The sequence below is a fragment of the Oncorhynchus clarkii genome, chromosome 4 (assembly GCF_045791955.1).
Source record: "Oncorhynchus clarkii lewisi isolate Uvic-CL-2024 chromosome 4, UVic_Ocla_1.0, whole genome shotgun sequence".
NCBI lineage: Eukaryota > Metazoa > Chordata > Actinopteri > Salmoniformes > Salmonidae > Oncorhynchus > Oncorhynchus clarkii.
In genome coordinates this window covers 23495676-23509270 of record NC_092150.1, presented here as the reverse complement: position 1 = coordinate 23509270, position 13595 = coordinate 23495676, and the positions used below count along the sequence as shown (strand labels likewise).

The following is a 13595-nucleotide window of genomic DNA, read 5'->3' as shown; positions in this document are numbered from 1 at the left end:
ATTTGAAATATATATTTTTATAGACCAACGTATCAGCTATCTCACCTCCTCTTTTTTTATGTATCATAAAATGCAACTAACTGGATTCATGTAAACTCCGTTAGACACCATAAAAGGCATTTCGTTTTTACATTTACTGGCCAACAACTGTTTAAAGGCCTTGATTGTTCAATTCTAACATTATATTAATTACATATGTAACACAAATCTTCAAACTTTTTGTTTTATACCACTATATAATTCTCCAGGGCTAATTTCGTCAGCATTTTTGCATGTTTTTCTAGATTCAGAACATAAAACAAGATTTATAAAGGAAACATGATCCTTTATGTCTAGCACAGCAAATACTTTAATAGTTTAAGCAATTATTGCAGAACAATGATCAACATATTTTTTCAGAACATTTACTAAAAAATATCTTAAGGGGGTTAACAATGACTTCCGGAGATGACAATAGGTATTCAAAACAGACATGTGTTTGCCTCTAAAAGTAAAAGTTCAATACAAATATTTGTAAAATATGGAAAATGGTTCATTTGACAATCCTAAACAAAAACATAACCATTCTATAAGATATTTTAGCACTCTGACGAGGGTTGGCATTAGACAAAAATCTGAGTTTACGTTTTACGGAGTATTTTTCTTCTTTACTCAGGTGGTATACAAAGTAGCAATTTAGTTTTTCCTCAGTTGCTTTATGACCATAAAAACAAATTAAAATGAACATATTTTAACAAAAAGTCCTATTCTATCTTAATCTATAAGGGAGACGGAGTTGATAGGTAATGGTTGTGACCATGGTGATATCAATAATGTTTGTTTAAATCTATCAAAAGTAGAATACTTTAGGGACCAGAGGTTGTTTTGCTGCAGTACATGTCAGGAGATGGTATAACTGACCCAGCTCATTTCTGATTCATTTAAGATTTTAGACAAATCTGAGTTAACCAAAACTTCGGACACATTTTTTTAGGAATCACAGTTTTGAGATAAATATTCCTTAAAGTCAGAGACGGCTATTGCAAGAAACTACGAGACCCCTTTCAGTAAATATTAATTTTGCCTGTTTTTAAACTTTTAAACACTTTTCTGGAGAGTTTGAAATTGTGATCCCTTGCTCTGGACAAGGGCATTTCCTGGCACATAGCCGGCAGTGTATTTCTTTTCAGCAAGACATGTGGGAAATAGCCACATACAGTAAGTCAAGAAATTGGTTTAAGTACCGTCTCTGTAGAGTAAGATACTTTAGGTTTGTACTGTATGTAATTCAAGGTTTGGGATACAATACTTACTATGTAATAGCATGTTTATACAACCCTAATACAACAGGAACTCCAGTGTTACTACACAGGTGTAGGAGAAACAATGAAAAGTGGTAAAGTGTTACCACTCCTCCTGAACATAACATGATGTAGGTCAAATCATTGGTCAAAGGTCAAGGTCAGACGATGGATCATTATTACATTATTGTCGACATCACATCATGTTACTTTCCTATAGTCTCCTGAAGATGTACAGTATTTCTACTGAATATAATAAACTGTGTGATGACACCGTTCATCAGCTTGGTGTGACTTCATCTTAAAATACAGTAAAAAGGCAAAAGTATCAGTACCTCCACAAGCAGCATGGCTTGTCTTTGTCTCCAGTGCACTGTATGTGCTTTTTCTCCTGGCCCCAGGAGAGGACTGTGGCCAGTTAATAGCAGCCTATTGACACCGGACCATCTGCTGGTATGGACCACAGCCAGCAGAGAGGAGAGAGTCATTGCAAGCAGAGGAGCGAGAGTTACTTCAATTCTCCCCTAATGCTGTTAATGTTGTGCATTTGAACGTGTGATTATGTGCATATGTGCATGGATATGTAAGCGATAGATCGGAAAAGAAGGGAGAGATTGAGAATAAGGCTGAAATCTTATTCACATAGAGAACAAGTGAGACCATACAGCACTATCAATATTACTACTAGGTGTTTTTTTCTATCATGGCCTTATTCTTACATGTACCTCAAAAAGGATGTTACCATGTACAACTGGCTTCAGAGTCATTCCATGTCATTTCAGCAAGCCATGACACCCACCATCTCATATTGCTCTGAAATTGTTTCTGTAGTTAGAAACACATACAATTGGCATTCCTGAAACATTATTTTGTTGAAATATAAATTGATCTTGGAGAAATTAAGCAAATTGATTGCACTCAAATGAAGCATTTTAATTTATAGGATTCAGATAATACTCAATAAATATCAAATTTGGACCAAACTTATTCCTGACAATGAGTAAGACATTAGAAATAACACAAAATGGTCAAAAGCCACCCACGGAACCCCCACGCCCACGTTTTCCTTCATTCAGAGAAATTAGTAATTGAAGTCGCACTTTCGAGAGGAGCAAAACTTTTCTCTCCTGACACTTATACCACAACATTTGTACAATCAATATAAACTATCAACATTTGTCATTTCATTTTCTAATGAACTGTCATTCAGTAAAAATGCCTGGGTGAGAATAAATAATAATATCAAGCAAGCATGGGCTGCGATCACCACATAGTGACAGACGTTGTCAACAATGGAATAATTATATGGACTGACAAAGTAGCCTACTAAACAACGTCAAGTAAACAGACCAAAACAACCACAGAAACAACCAAAGTCGACAGGAAATAACTAGAATGAACAACAATGACTAGCTACAGATTCGGATTCATAAACGATGTTTGGAGAAGGAGAGATTTTAGCACTGAGATGAGTGACTGTGAGTAAGTGAAATAGGAAATGGGGAAAAGAGAGCAGAGGGAGAGCGGCTTGTTCTAATCCAATCGTTGCAGCAGACTCAACCGATAACGTCGCCCGTTTCTTTACAGACAGGAGAACTAGCCAATAGTTGTTTAGAACACACAGCTCTTCACACTGTTAGAGTGAAAGAGAGAGATCTGTAGTCAATGAACAGCATTCTCACGTAGGTGTTCTTTTTGTCCAAGTGGGAAAGGGCAGTGTGGAGTACAATAGAGATTACATTGTCTGTGGAACTGTTGGGGCAGTATGCAAATTGGAGTGGGTCCAGGGTGTCTGGGAGGATGGTGTTGATGTGAGCCATGACCAGCCTTTCAAAGACTTTCATGGCTATAGGTGTAAGTGATACTGGCTGATAGTCATTTAGGCAGGTTACCTTGCTGTTCTTGGGCACGGGGACTATGGTGGTCTGCTTGAAACAAGTTGGCATTACAGACTGGGTCAGGGATAGGTTCATAATGTCAGTGACACTTGACAGCTGGTCAGCACATACTAATACTAATTTATTCATTTTTCTAGTCTCTTGTATTTATTAAATAGATCACAACATTTCCTTTTCAACTTTGGATTAAAAAAAAAAAGATTTGGCACATGAAAAAAAAATGTGTGGTCATCCTTACAATTCAAGCCAGTCCTCCATGAAAGCAATTCAGTTTGTCCTTATTTTACGTCCAGGAAACAGACCCTTTGTGTGTGGTTTATTCTCTTCAAAAAAGGTATTGATTAGTTACTGTTAGACCATTCCTGGAGAACAAGCAAACCATTAGGCAACAGTAGTTCTAATGGTTTCAATGTTGTGGTTTCTAATGGTCTGTAATGGTAAAAGTCCCAAACACATAGACTGCATAGTGTTTTGCAATTGTAATGGTATTGGGTTTGGTTGGGTTTAATGGTAAATGTCACTGATCACAATACAGGCAAATATATGCAGGCAAATATATTGGCACAATTTTCTAAAATACTTCCATATTAAGTTTAAAAATAACTCCACATGTTGTAATTGGATTTTCAACATTGCGGAACAACTTTTTTTTGTAAACTTAAGTTAACAATTTTAATTGAGAAAATAAAGACGAGTGGCATGGACAAAAGTATTGGCACCCTGGAGCTAGTACTTGGTTGCACAGCCAAATATGCTGTAACTGCATACAAATGCAACTTGTAGCCATCCATGAGCTTGCTGCACCGTTCTACTGGAAAATTGTCCCACTCTTCAGCAGCGAACTGTTGAAATTGTTCAATGTTTGAGGGGTGCCCTCCACCAACTGCTGTTTTTAGATCTCGCCCTAGGTTACTTTACTGACCCTGATACTGGTGACCTTGAGTGTATGCAAGACATCATGGAATCAGTAGTTTATCAAGTTTTTTGGGAGTGCAATGTTCAACAAAGTGTCCAAAAACGGGGTCTCTGTTGAAGGTTGTTGGTCTTCCAACAGAACAACAAGTCCAAACACACATCAAAAGCACCCAGGAATGGCTCAAGAAGAGGAGCTGGACTGTTCTGGAGTGGCCAGCGAAGAGTCCAGATCTGAATCACTTCCAAAATCTATGGCGAGAGCTGAAAATAGCGGTTAGTGTAGGGCACCTCTCAAACATAGAAGAATTAGATACTGTATACAGGTTGTTGGGGTGGGATTGGCATGGGGTGTGGGGGATCTGTGGGTGGCTTTTTATATCTCCAGTCTTACTCATTGGTAGGAAGAAGTTTGGTGCAAGTCGGATGTTGGGTACTATATTTATTGAATATTATCTGAAATCCTATAAATTAAAATGGCCAATTAAGGTGCAATCATTTAGCTCAATTTCTCAGAGATCAAATTATGTTTCAATAAAACAATGTTTCAGGAATACTAATCGAATCTGTTACTAACTACATAAACAATTTCAGAACAATCTAAAATGGTGCGTGTCAAAATCCTCTTTCTTGTGCTTTTTGAGGTGGAACGACCCTTCTCAAAACAGTCTCTGTGGGGACAGCCAGGCTGCCTGTACTCTGGGATGAGCTGTCACTTGAATCATCCAGTCTGAGGGTTGATTTCTCTGTCAGCTGCCTCTCAAGCCCTCTTCTCTGACCTGCTCAGTCCCAAGAGTCTCTTGATTGCTGTCGCCATAGTGACTGTCTGCATGCCGCCTGTTCATTCCAGTCCAACATGTCCTACCTTTTGATTTTGCATGACTTCCTTTTCATTGATGGCGCTTTATATGCCTACATGGTCAAACTAGAAAGGGTTTCCTTGTTCCAATACTGCACATGAAAACACATGCAGAGTTCCATCTAAAAAGACAGACTAGAAGCAATCTCTAAAAAAAGTAGCCATGAAAACATTATGGATTTATAATAAAATAATTTCAGTCATGCTATAAATACAAATATTTTAAAATAGTAACAATGAAAAGAGAGTTTGAAAATATAATTTGTGAAGGATGATCTGAGGATCATGGACAGGACTGTACTTTTCTTTTGATTTCGATGATTGATGTGTTCATTAAATCATATTTTCTGTCTGTAAACTTGATGACAGATGTGCAGATGTGGAGATGTATTGTCAGGAGTTCATGGGCTTCATCATCATCCTCTAAAACTTTGATACCCCTGAGATGAGTCCAGAGATATACAAACCTAATCCCAGGTAGACACATCCAAGTTGATGATCTGGGCAATTCCACGGAAACAGAATGATGCAAAAACCAATGATTGCAAAGTTAAACAAACCATTCACACCCCCTTGACCTTTTCCACAATTTATTGTGTTACAGCCTGAGTTTAAAATGGATTAAATATTGATTTTGTGTCACTGGCCTACACACAATACCATAATGTCAAAGTGGAATTATGTTTTTAGACTTTTTTTACAAACACAAAAATGACTACCTCACACATACAATTGTCTGTAGGGTCCTTAAGTCGAGCAGTGAATTTCCACAAAGACCAGGGAGGTTCCTCAATGCCTTGCAAAGAAGTGCACCCATTGGTAGATGGGGGAAAAAAGCAGACATTGAGTATGCCTTTGATCATGGTGAAGTCATTAATTACACTATGGATAGTGTATCAATACACCCAGTCACTACAAAGACACACACGTCTATCCTAACTCAGATGCCGGAGAGGAAGGAAACTTATTTTAAAACAGTTACAGAGGAAAATGGCTGTTATACGAGAAAACTGAAAACATTGCAGTTATTCCACAATACTAAACTAAATGACAAAGTGAAAAGAAGAAAGCTTGTACAGAATAAAATTCCCAAATTCCAAAACATGCATTCTGTTTGAAATAAGACACTAATGTGAAACTGCAAAACATTTGGCAAAGAAATTAACTTATGTCCTGAATGCAAAGCGTTATGTTGGGGAAAATCCAACACAACACATCACTGAGTACCACTCTTCATATTTTTTTTCATTTTTTCAAGCATTGAGGTGTTATGGGTATGCTTTTCATTGGCAAGGACTAGGGAGTTTTTTAAGGATATAATGAAGCGGATTAGAGGCAAAATCCTAGCGAAAAACCTGGTTCAGTCTGCTTTCCAAAAGATGCAGGGAGACAAATTCATCTTTCAGCAGGACAATAACCTAAAACACAAGGCCAAATCTACACTGGAGTTGCTTACCAAGATGATACTGAATGTTCCTGAGAGGCTTAGTTACAGTTTTGACTGAAATCCTCTTGAAAATCTAAGGCAAGACTTTAAAATGTCTGTCTAGCAATGATCAACAACCAACTTAACAGAGCTTGAAGAAGAAATAAAATAATAATGTGCAAATGTTGTACAATCCAGGTGTGCAAAGCTCTTAGAGACCAGTACCCAGAAAGACTCACAGCTGTAATCTCTGCCAAAGGTGATTCTAACATGTATTCACTCAGGGGTGTGATTACTTATGTAAATGAGATATTTCTGTATTACATTTTCAATCAATTTTAAAAATGTTCACTTTGTCATTATGGTGTATTGTGTGCAGATGAGTGAGAGAAAAATATATTTAATCAATTTTGAATTCAGGCAGTAACACAACAAAATGTGGACAAACACTTCGAACACACCAACAGCAAAATAGTACGCAGCATCATCTAGATATGTATGCAAAAAAAGTTCAACATTCACCTTCTGATACCATTTCTGTCAAGCAGTCTACGCATACAGTTTGACGCATACAGTTTGACAGTTTGAAGCACGACTTTTAATAATGTCCACTGAAAATGTTACAAAAACACATGGAATTGCCCGTCCACAGTACATTCAACGAAACATGTAGGTCTACAAATGGAACAACACAGACAAGAAGCGTTTAAAATATAATACACTATTTTGTTTCTTGTCTCAAAGTAATTTCATTGAACATCAGTCTAAAAATAAATCCAGCACCATGGAGCCCATTAATTGGCTAGAGTTAAGGGATGACATACCATGAAGGACAGTTATTACATTTTCAATTTTAAGGAAATATTGCACAGCAGTTCTTTATCATTAAGAAATAATCATGCCATCCTAGCTGTTCAGATGCCTGTAGCTTGCCATTAAATATGATCACAGGGAGAAAAATCCTTGTCCTATTCCCAGCCTTATTCAGTTTCTCCTGTTACACAAAGCTTATAACCTGAAAAGTAACAACAGAAATTCTATATGTCTCTTGCTCTGGAGTCATATGGCCATTCATTTGATGCAGGTAATACTACTACTACTACTAATAATAGTAGTAATACTAATAGTAGTAGTAGGATTTATATAGTGCTTTTCTACCAACTGAGGTACTCAAAGCGCTTTACATAAATAGGGGGAAACTCACCTCTTCCACCACACATGTGTAGCACCACCCTGGGTGATGTACAGCAACCATTTTGTGCCAGAACGCTCACCACACATCAGCTATCAAGTGAAGAGGTGAGGAGTTATATATGCCAATTAGGAATGAGGGGGATGATTAGGTGGCCATTATGGACTGGGGCCAGGTTGGGAATTTAGCCATGACACAGGGGTTAACACCCCTACTCTTACGATAAGTGCCATGGGATCAGCTGTGGCCGTAATAATGGAAAGAGAATAGGGTCAGGCTTGATTGGCTTGATGACATATGCTCCAATTGTCTAGAAATCCTCATGCTTTAATAAATCAGTGGATCATTTAGAATCACAGCCAACAGTGAGTGAGAGATATTGCATTTCATGCTACATGTTTAGGCTCTGAAGCCTACCATGTTCTCTATGTTAGCTAAAAAGAGGAGAGAGGACCATACATTGTTCGTTTAGATTTCTGAAATAGGCCTACTTCCACTGCCAGAGATTAAATATATATATATATATATATATATATATATATATATTATATATATATATATATTTCTTGGACCCCCATTTCCACTGTCCAAACAAATGGAATAAACCATAGAGATCCTATTAAATTACTAGAGAGGCTATGTCATAAACTCTCAGTTTCAAAATGGGGTGAAATGGCAATTTCATTGCAATAATGAACACAATTCCATTGCAGTATTAATTCATTAAATTATTCAGTGACAGTCAAAATAACTCTTCAATATGCATATTCATGAGGCTAGCATAGTATCTCACTCTACATTGAATACAGATGGTTGACATCAACACCCCTCATCGAATATTCAAAATATTATTTAAATAACGAAATATCCACTAATTCAAATATCCACCAATCCAAAGAGAGGAATAGGTCTCGGTCATGGCTAGAAGGTATTCAGCTTTTGTCAAATTAAAGTCAGTTTTGACTTTTCGTAGCAGGTTAGGATAATTAGCGTAGCAGGTTAGGAGAAATAGGTTATGGTTAGGAAAAGGGTTAGGGTTCGCTGAAATGCAAAAAATATCAAATTTTGACGTTAATTTGACAAAAACTGAATTAGTTCTAGCAATGACCTTTTACTGTATGTCAAACCAAACCTCCTCCTCCCTTAGCCACACGCTGTGTTGCCGTGGCAACACTCAGCCAGCGTCATGCGCTGGTGTGTTGTGCAAAAATGGAAAGGAAGATGGAGGAGAACGTGAGAGACGTCGACACCGGTGTGTAAATACAGTAGCGCTAGCTAGATACCTCCACAGTACCTATATGAGAGTGCATAGCAGGTAGCTGCACATTTAGTTAGTGCATGAGTCTGGACTGCTGCATCACTCACCTAGACCGACGCATCATCGTTTGTGAACATCAACATCTAGCTAGCTTGTCAGCTAGCTAACCTTCTAGTTATTGTAGCTAGCTAACTAACGTTAACGTTCCTAGTTTAGCTACATGAGATACATAATACTAGCTAGTGTCATCGATATTAAAATGTTCAGCAAATTGAACTGTTTGCCGTGAACATTCTACCTGGACGAGTTAGCTACTTGTCATTCAGTTTATGCTGTTTTGCTATGAGTTTAGCTAACAGCTAACTTTAGCTAGCTAGCTCTGGTCCAGGGCGTCGTTCCGCTGTACTCAACGAACGACGTCCAGGACCAGCGTTTGCAAATACTTGATGTCTGTTGCAGCAACTGGCAGTGGGAGGAAGTAGTGGCTACCTATGTCTATTCCCTCTGTATCTAGCTATGGTAATAGCATGGTAGTGGGTACACATCATTGTACGGGTTTTAATTAGTCTACAATTACAATATTTGACTTCATAGAGTTAAATCCGAATCCACATCATATGTAACATCCATGGCATGGTATTAGCTACCTAGGCTGTACTGTAATTAAATGCAACACTAGCAGTGCGACTTGATTTATAAAGTGAGATTATTATCTATTATTAATGTATTAGCTGCAGTTAAAGGACAGTATGTTCACTTCAAATGGCATAGGCTATTTAACCTCCTGCTTTAGCACCTGTCAACAAAAAGGGCCAAGCACTTGTAAGACCTGACTATAGGCCTAGCTGTTTATTGTTGTGAGGTTTAAGCTAGTAACATTCCATTTGTTTACAATAGTGAAATGTCTGAAGTTACCAAAATAAATAATTTATCACACCTTTTTGTTGCTTTGAGGTTTTTATTTTGTTCTAATGCATGTAGATATATTTCTGCAAGGATACTTCAGTTAAGGCTTTGCCAACAGTATGCCTTATTTACTATGCATAAGGCAGGCATGGACCAATGGTCCCTTTTTAAACCTCAGCTAGCCACATTCGATGCATGAAGAAACTTTGTCATATCTACTTCTGATTCAATTTAATATAAGCCTTAATATAATATTTAGCCCATGTGATAATTTAAGAATAGCGGGGTGTTTAATAGAGCTTAGTTCAGATTAAGTGGTTTGACAAGTGATATGTGGTTTTCCTAGGCAGTGAAGCTGGAAGAGAGGAAGCCTTAGTGGGCAATGTGAACAAGCTGATGGTTACTCCAACAGGATACACAGGAGTTTCACGGAAAAGCCACCTTGTCTTTGATGCTTGCTTCGAGAGTGGTAAGTACAAACTGAATGAGGTCTAATGTCAGAATTTACTACAGTGACATTTGATACATTTGTACTTAATATTAGTAAATATATACACAGACTAGGCTTACGCTTATTAGGCTAATTTGGAAATGTATTTTACCTAGCTTAATTAGTTATAGGCTATGTAAATCTACTTTGGGTCACAAAACAATCCAGTGTTATCAAGCTATTATACAACGGGTGAGTCTAATCCTGAATGCTAAATTGGTTAAAAATGCATTCCAGCCAGTGTCTGTTCCACAAGTTAACACCGGCTAAATCCATGATGACATTATTGTCGGTCCCTCAATTTAAAAAAGGCAGTATATGGCAAAGAGATGGTGGGATTTAGGATATAGTAAATCATGTATATAATGTAGGCTATACTTGCTCATACAAGGCAGGTTGACAGGTTGTTCATTACCAGATACCATATTTCTGGGTATTGTACTTCATTTTCAGCTACAATTTTTTCTTGTTTACTAATATACAAGAAGACCCACACAAACACAAAAAGGTAGTTTTTTAGTTCTATCCTCTCTGTCTGATCCTCCTTTACAGATCTCATATACTTTAGTTACAAAAGTATTTTTTTCCTTAGATATGTTTCTGTGATTTGAATTGCATCATATCAAAGCAATGAAATTATATTAAATATTGCCTTTATGTTCTCAATTATTAATACAAGCAGAATATTCTATACATCAATTAGGCCTAAATCATCTCTTTGATTGTGGCTTTTAATGGTTAATCATATATAAAAAAGGGTAACAAAAAAATTCAAAGGCTCTATGTGAGTCACTGCTCTTTTAGCTTGTCCATCTTCCTGGTTGAAGACTGTAATTAAACAAGTTAATATGTTCCAGAATGCTTTGTAAATGGCTTTTGTTTAGCACTTTTCAACCAAATGAATGACACTGCAATGAAAATAAAGTGCTTTCCCCTGTGACAAGGTCAAGTGGGCAGCAAAGAGAGCGGCTTTGGGCTGGAGTGACAGTGAGTCAGTGGGCCTGTGGAACATTCACAATATCATTCTCTGCTGGGAGATTAGGTTCAGGGTCTTCAACAGATGATACACAGTTTTCATATTCTTGACAGGCAACCAATTTTTGGCTGTGCAAAGATGAGATGTTTAACTTGTGTTTCTATTCTGTTTGGTTCAGCTGCCAGAGGATAGACTTTTTAAGTTGATAAATTTTTTTGTTTGTAATTTGGATAGAGTTTGAAACTTCTGAGAAGATTCTCTGTGTTTTTCTCCCAGACGTCAAACTGAGAAAAACAGGCAATTATAGGTTTATAAGATACACCTTTTTAAGGTAAGCTTAAACAACCAAATGGGACTGTCAATCAAATTAAATTCACACGATAGCGGTATTACTACAATATAATATATATTATTGTCCGTCACACCATCGCACCACATACAGGTGAGAGGTTTGTCAGTTAAGAGATAAACAAAGAGCTTCTAAGGATCGCGGGAGCCATGAGGATTAAAGGATATGTCTTAAACGGAGTGTTACGCTAGATCCAGAGTTATGAATGAGGATAAAAACAGCTATGCATGTGGGCTGTCAAGGGGAGTGAATAGAGGAGAGGGTAGATAAACATATGTTTTAGTAGGTTGATATGAATAAATAATCAGGAGACTTTTTATTTTATTTGTACGTTTCCCTATTTTCCCAGATGACATGCTCAGAGTCCCTCAGACATTGATTAATGGGCGTTAAGCTCCCAGACGGAGATCAGCTAACATATATGACATTACCCAGATGTCTCTAGGTCTGAAAATTCTCCTGAATGATTTATGGAATTGATATTAATCTATTTCCAGTAAATGCATTACCAAAGTTGGAAACGGAGAGGAATTGATGTTACTGCGCTAATGTCATATTAATGTCCTGTTGCTATTTCAATGAAGCAACACAGCTAGGCTAAATGTTTTTAACCACTTGTAAGCCAACAGGACTGAATTAGTAATTTGCCACATCAATGGTCATACTGTATGTTGTCTACAGTGTATCTGTCAATACGTTTTTTTAGGGCTTAGCCCTCACTCTGTAAATAATTGGGGTTTGATTTGTTGGTGGAATTGAGAAACAAAGAGGACTGTTCATAATACATCCATTTGGCATTGCATACCTTGAGTAGCAACACACATTCAACGTCAATGTGTTTACGTTGAAGAAGAATGCCTTTCATATTACCAAGGTGTAAGCTTATTTCAAACATGTCTGGTGTGTCATACTTACTAAGAGGATTCAAGATCAAGATCTATTGTTAATGTAGTGCTTAAATTGTCCCTATAGGCTGTGTTTATACAGGCAGTCAGATTCTGATATTTTGACCATAACTGGTGTTTTGACCAATCAGATCAGATCTTTTGCCAATAATTGGGCAAAAGATCAGAATTAGGCTGTCTGTGTAAATGCAGCCTTAGAGGACATCCATATCTAGACAGTATCACATGGTAAAATAACTACCATCCATATTCCATCCAGTCACAGTGATATCTGTGAATGTCTCACATTTCCAATTCATGCATATGTCAGGCCTGTATGATACGACACTGACAGGAAGAAAATTAGAGTACCCTCATAGAGGCTATTGTATAGATCACATGCATATGTCCTCCTCCAAGCTTTATTGTATTGGACTTTCATGCCAGTAAAAGTCAATTTTACTCTCCTCAAACATAATGTATTGCCTGAAACATGGGAATTCAAGCACACATATTTTTTGGAATTTATGCAGAGATATCACTCAGCGAGTTTCATGCTGCCAATATTGCTGCTTTTTTTTTAGGACAGCTGTCAGCATGTTGCATACATTTTAGAAACTAGAGATTTTATTAGATTTTAGTATCCCTGGTAATAAATTCTAATTGGTTTATTAAAACAGACTATGGCAATGTAAGCTGTTTACTAAAGGTATAAAACACCTAATTTACATTTAGATGAGAGATTCAGTTTCTTGTCAACCATATGCAGATTAGGTCAGTGGTATATCTTTTCGTAGGCATTGCAGCCCACAGGTCTGAGTCACACTAAAATGCTTCAGCAGTCCTCCATTTGCTTTTTAAGATAATACAAGAAAATTACCTCCATTATGCAGACTTTGATAGTACAGAAACATAATGACTATTTCCTCAAGGAGTCATTAAAACCATATTGATGGTCCTGTAGATATAGAGGTATGAGAAACAATATGCACATTCCAGAGACTCCTTTATGCTAATTGAGTTTTAATAGTTCTAATTATCTCTTTAGCTCTTCAATTTCATTTTTGTTACGGATGTTTATTAATCAATGGGTTTTTATTTAGAGAAAGGAACATATTTGTATCTATAATTACGTCGACCTTTATCATTAGTTATACAATGTTTA

General features: G+C 37.1%; 1 protein-coding gene across 3 annotated transcripts in view; it reads left to right on the top strand.

Moving 5' to 3' along the window:
* The first annotated feature begins 8755 nt into the window (after positions 1-8755).
* LOC139406612 (cytosolic carboxypeptidase 6-like) overlaps positions 8756-13595 on the top strand; it is a 465185-nt gene continuing 460345 nt past the window's right edge. For all 3 annotated transcript variants that reach the window (XM_071149384.1, XM_071149383.1, XM_071149385.1), the window contains exons 1-2: positions 8756-8819; positions 10078-10200. In XM_071149384.1, coding sequence (XP_071005485.1) covers positions 8777-8819; positions 10078-10200 — 166 coding nt within the window. In that variant the 5' untranslated portion in view covers positions 8756-8776. The remainder of the gene's footprint in view (positions 8820-10077; positions 10201-13595) is intronic.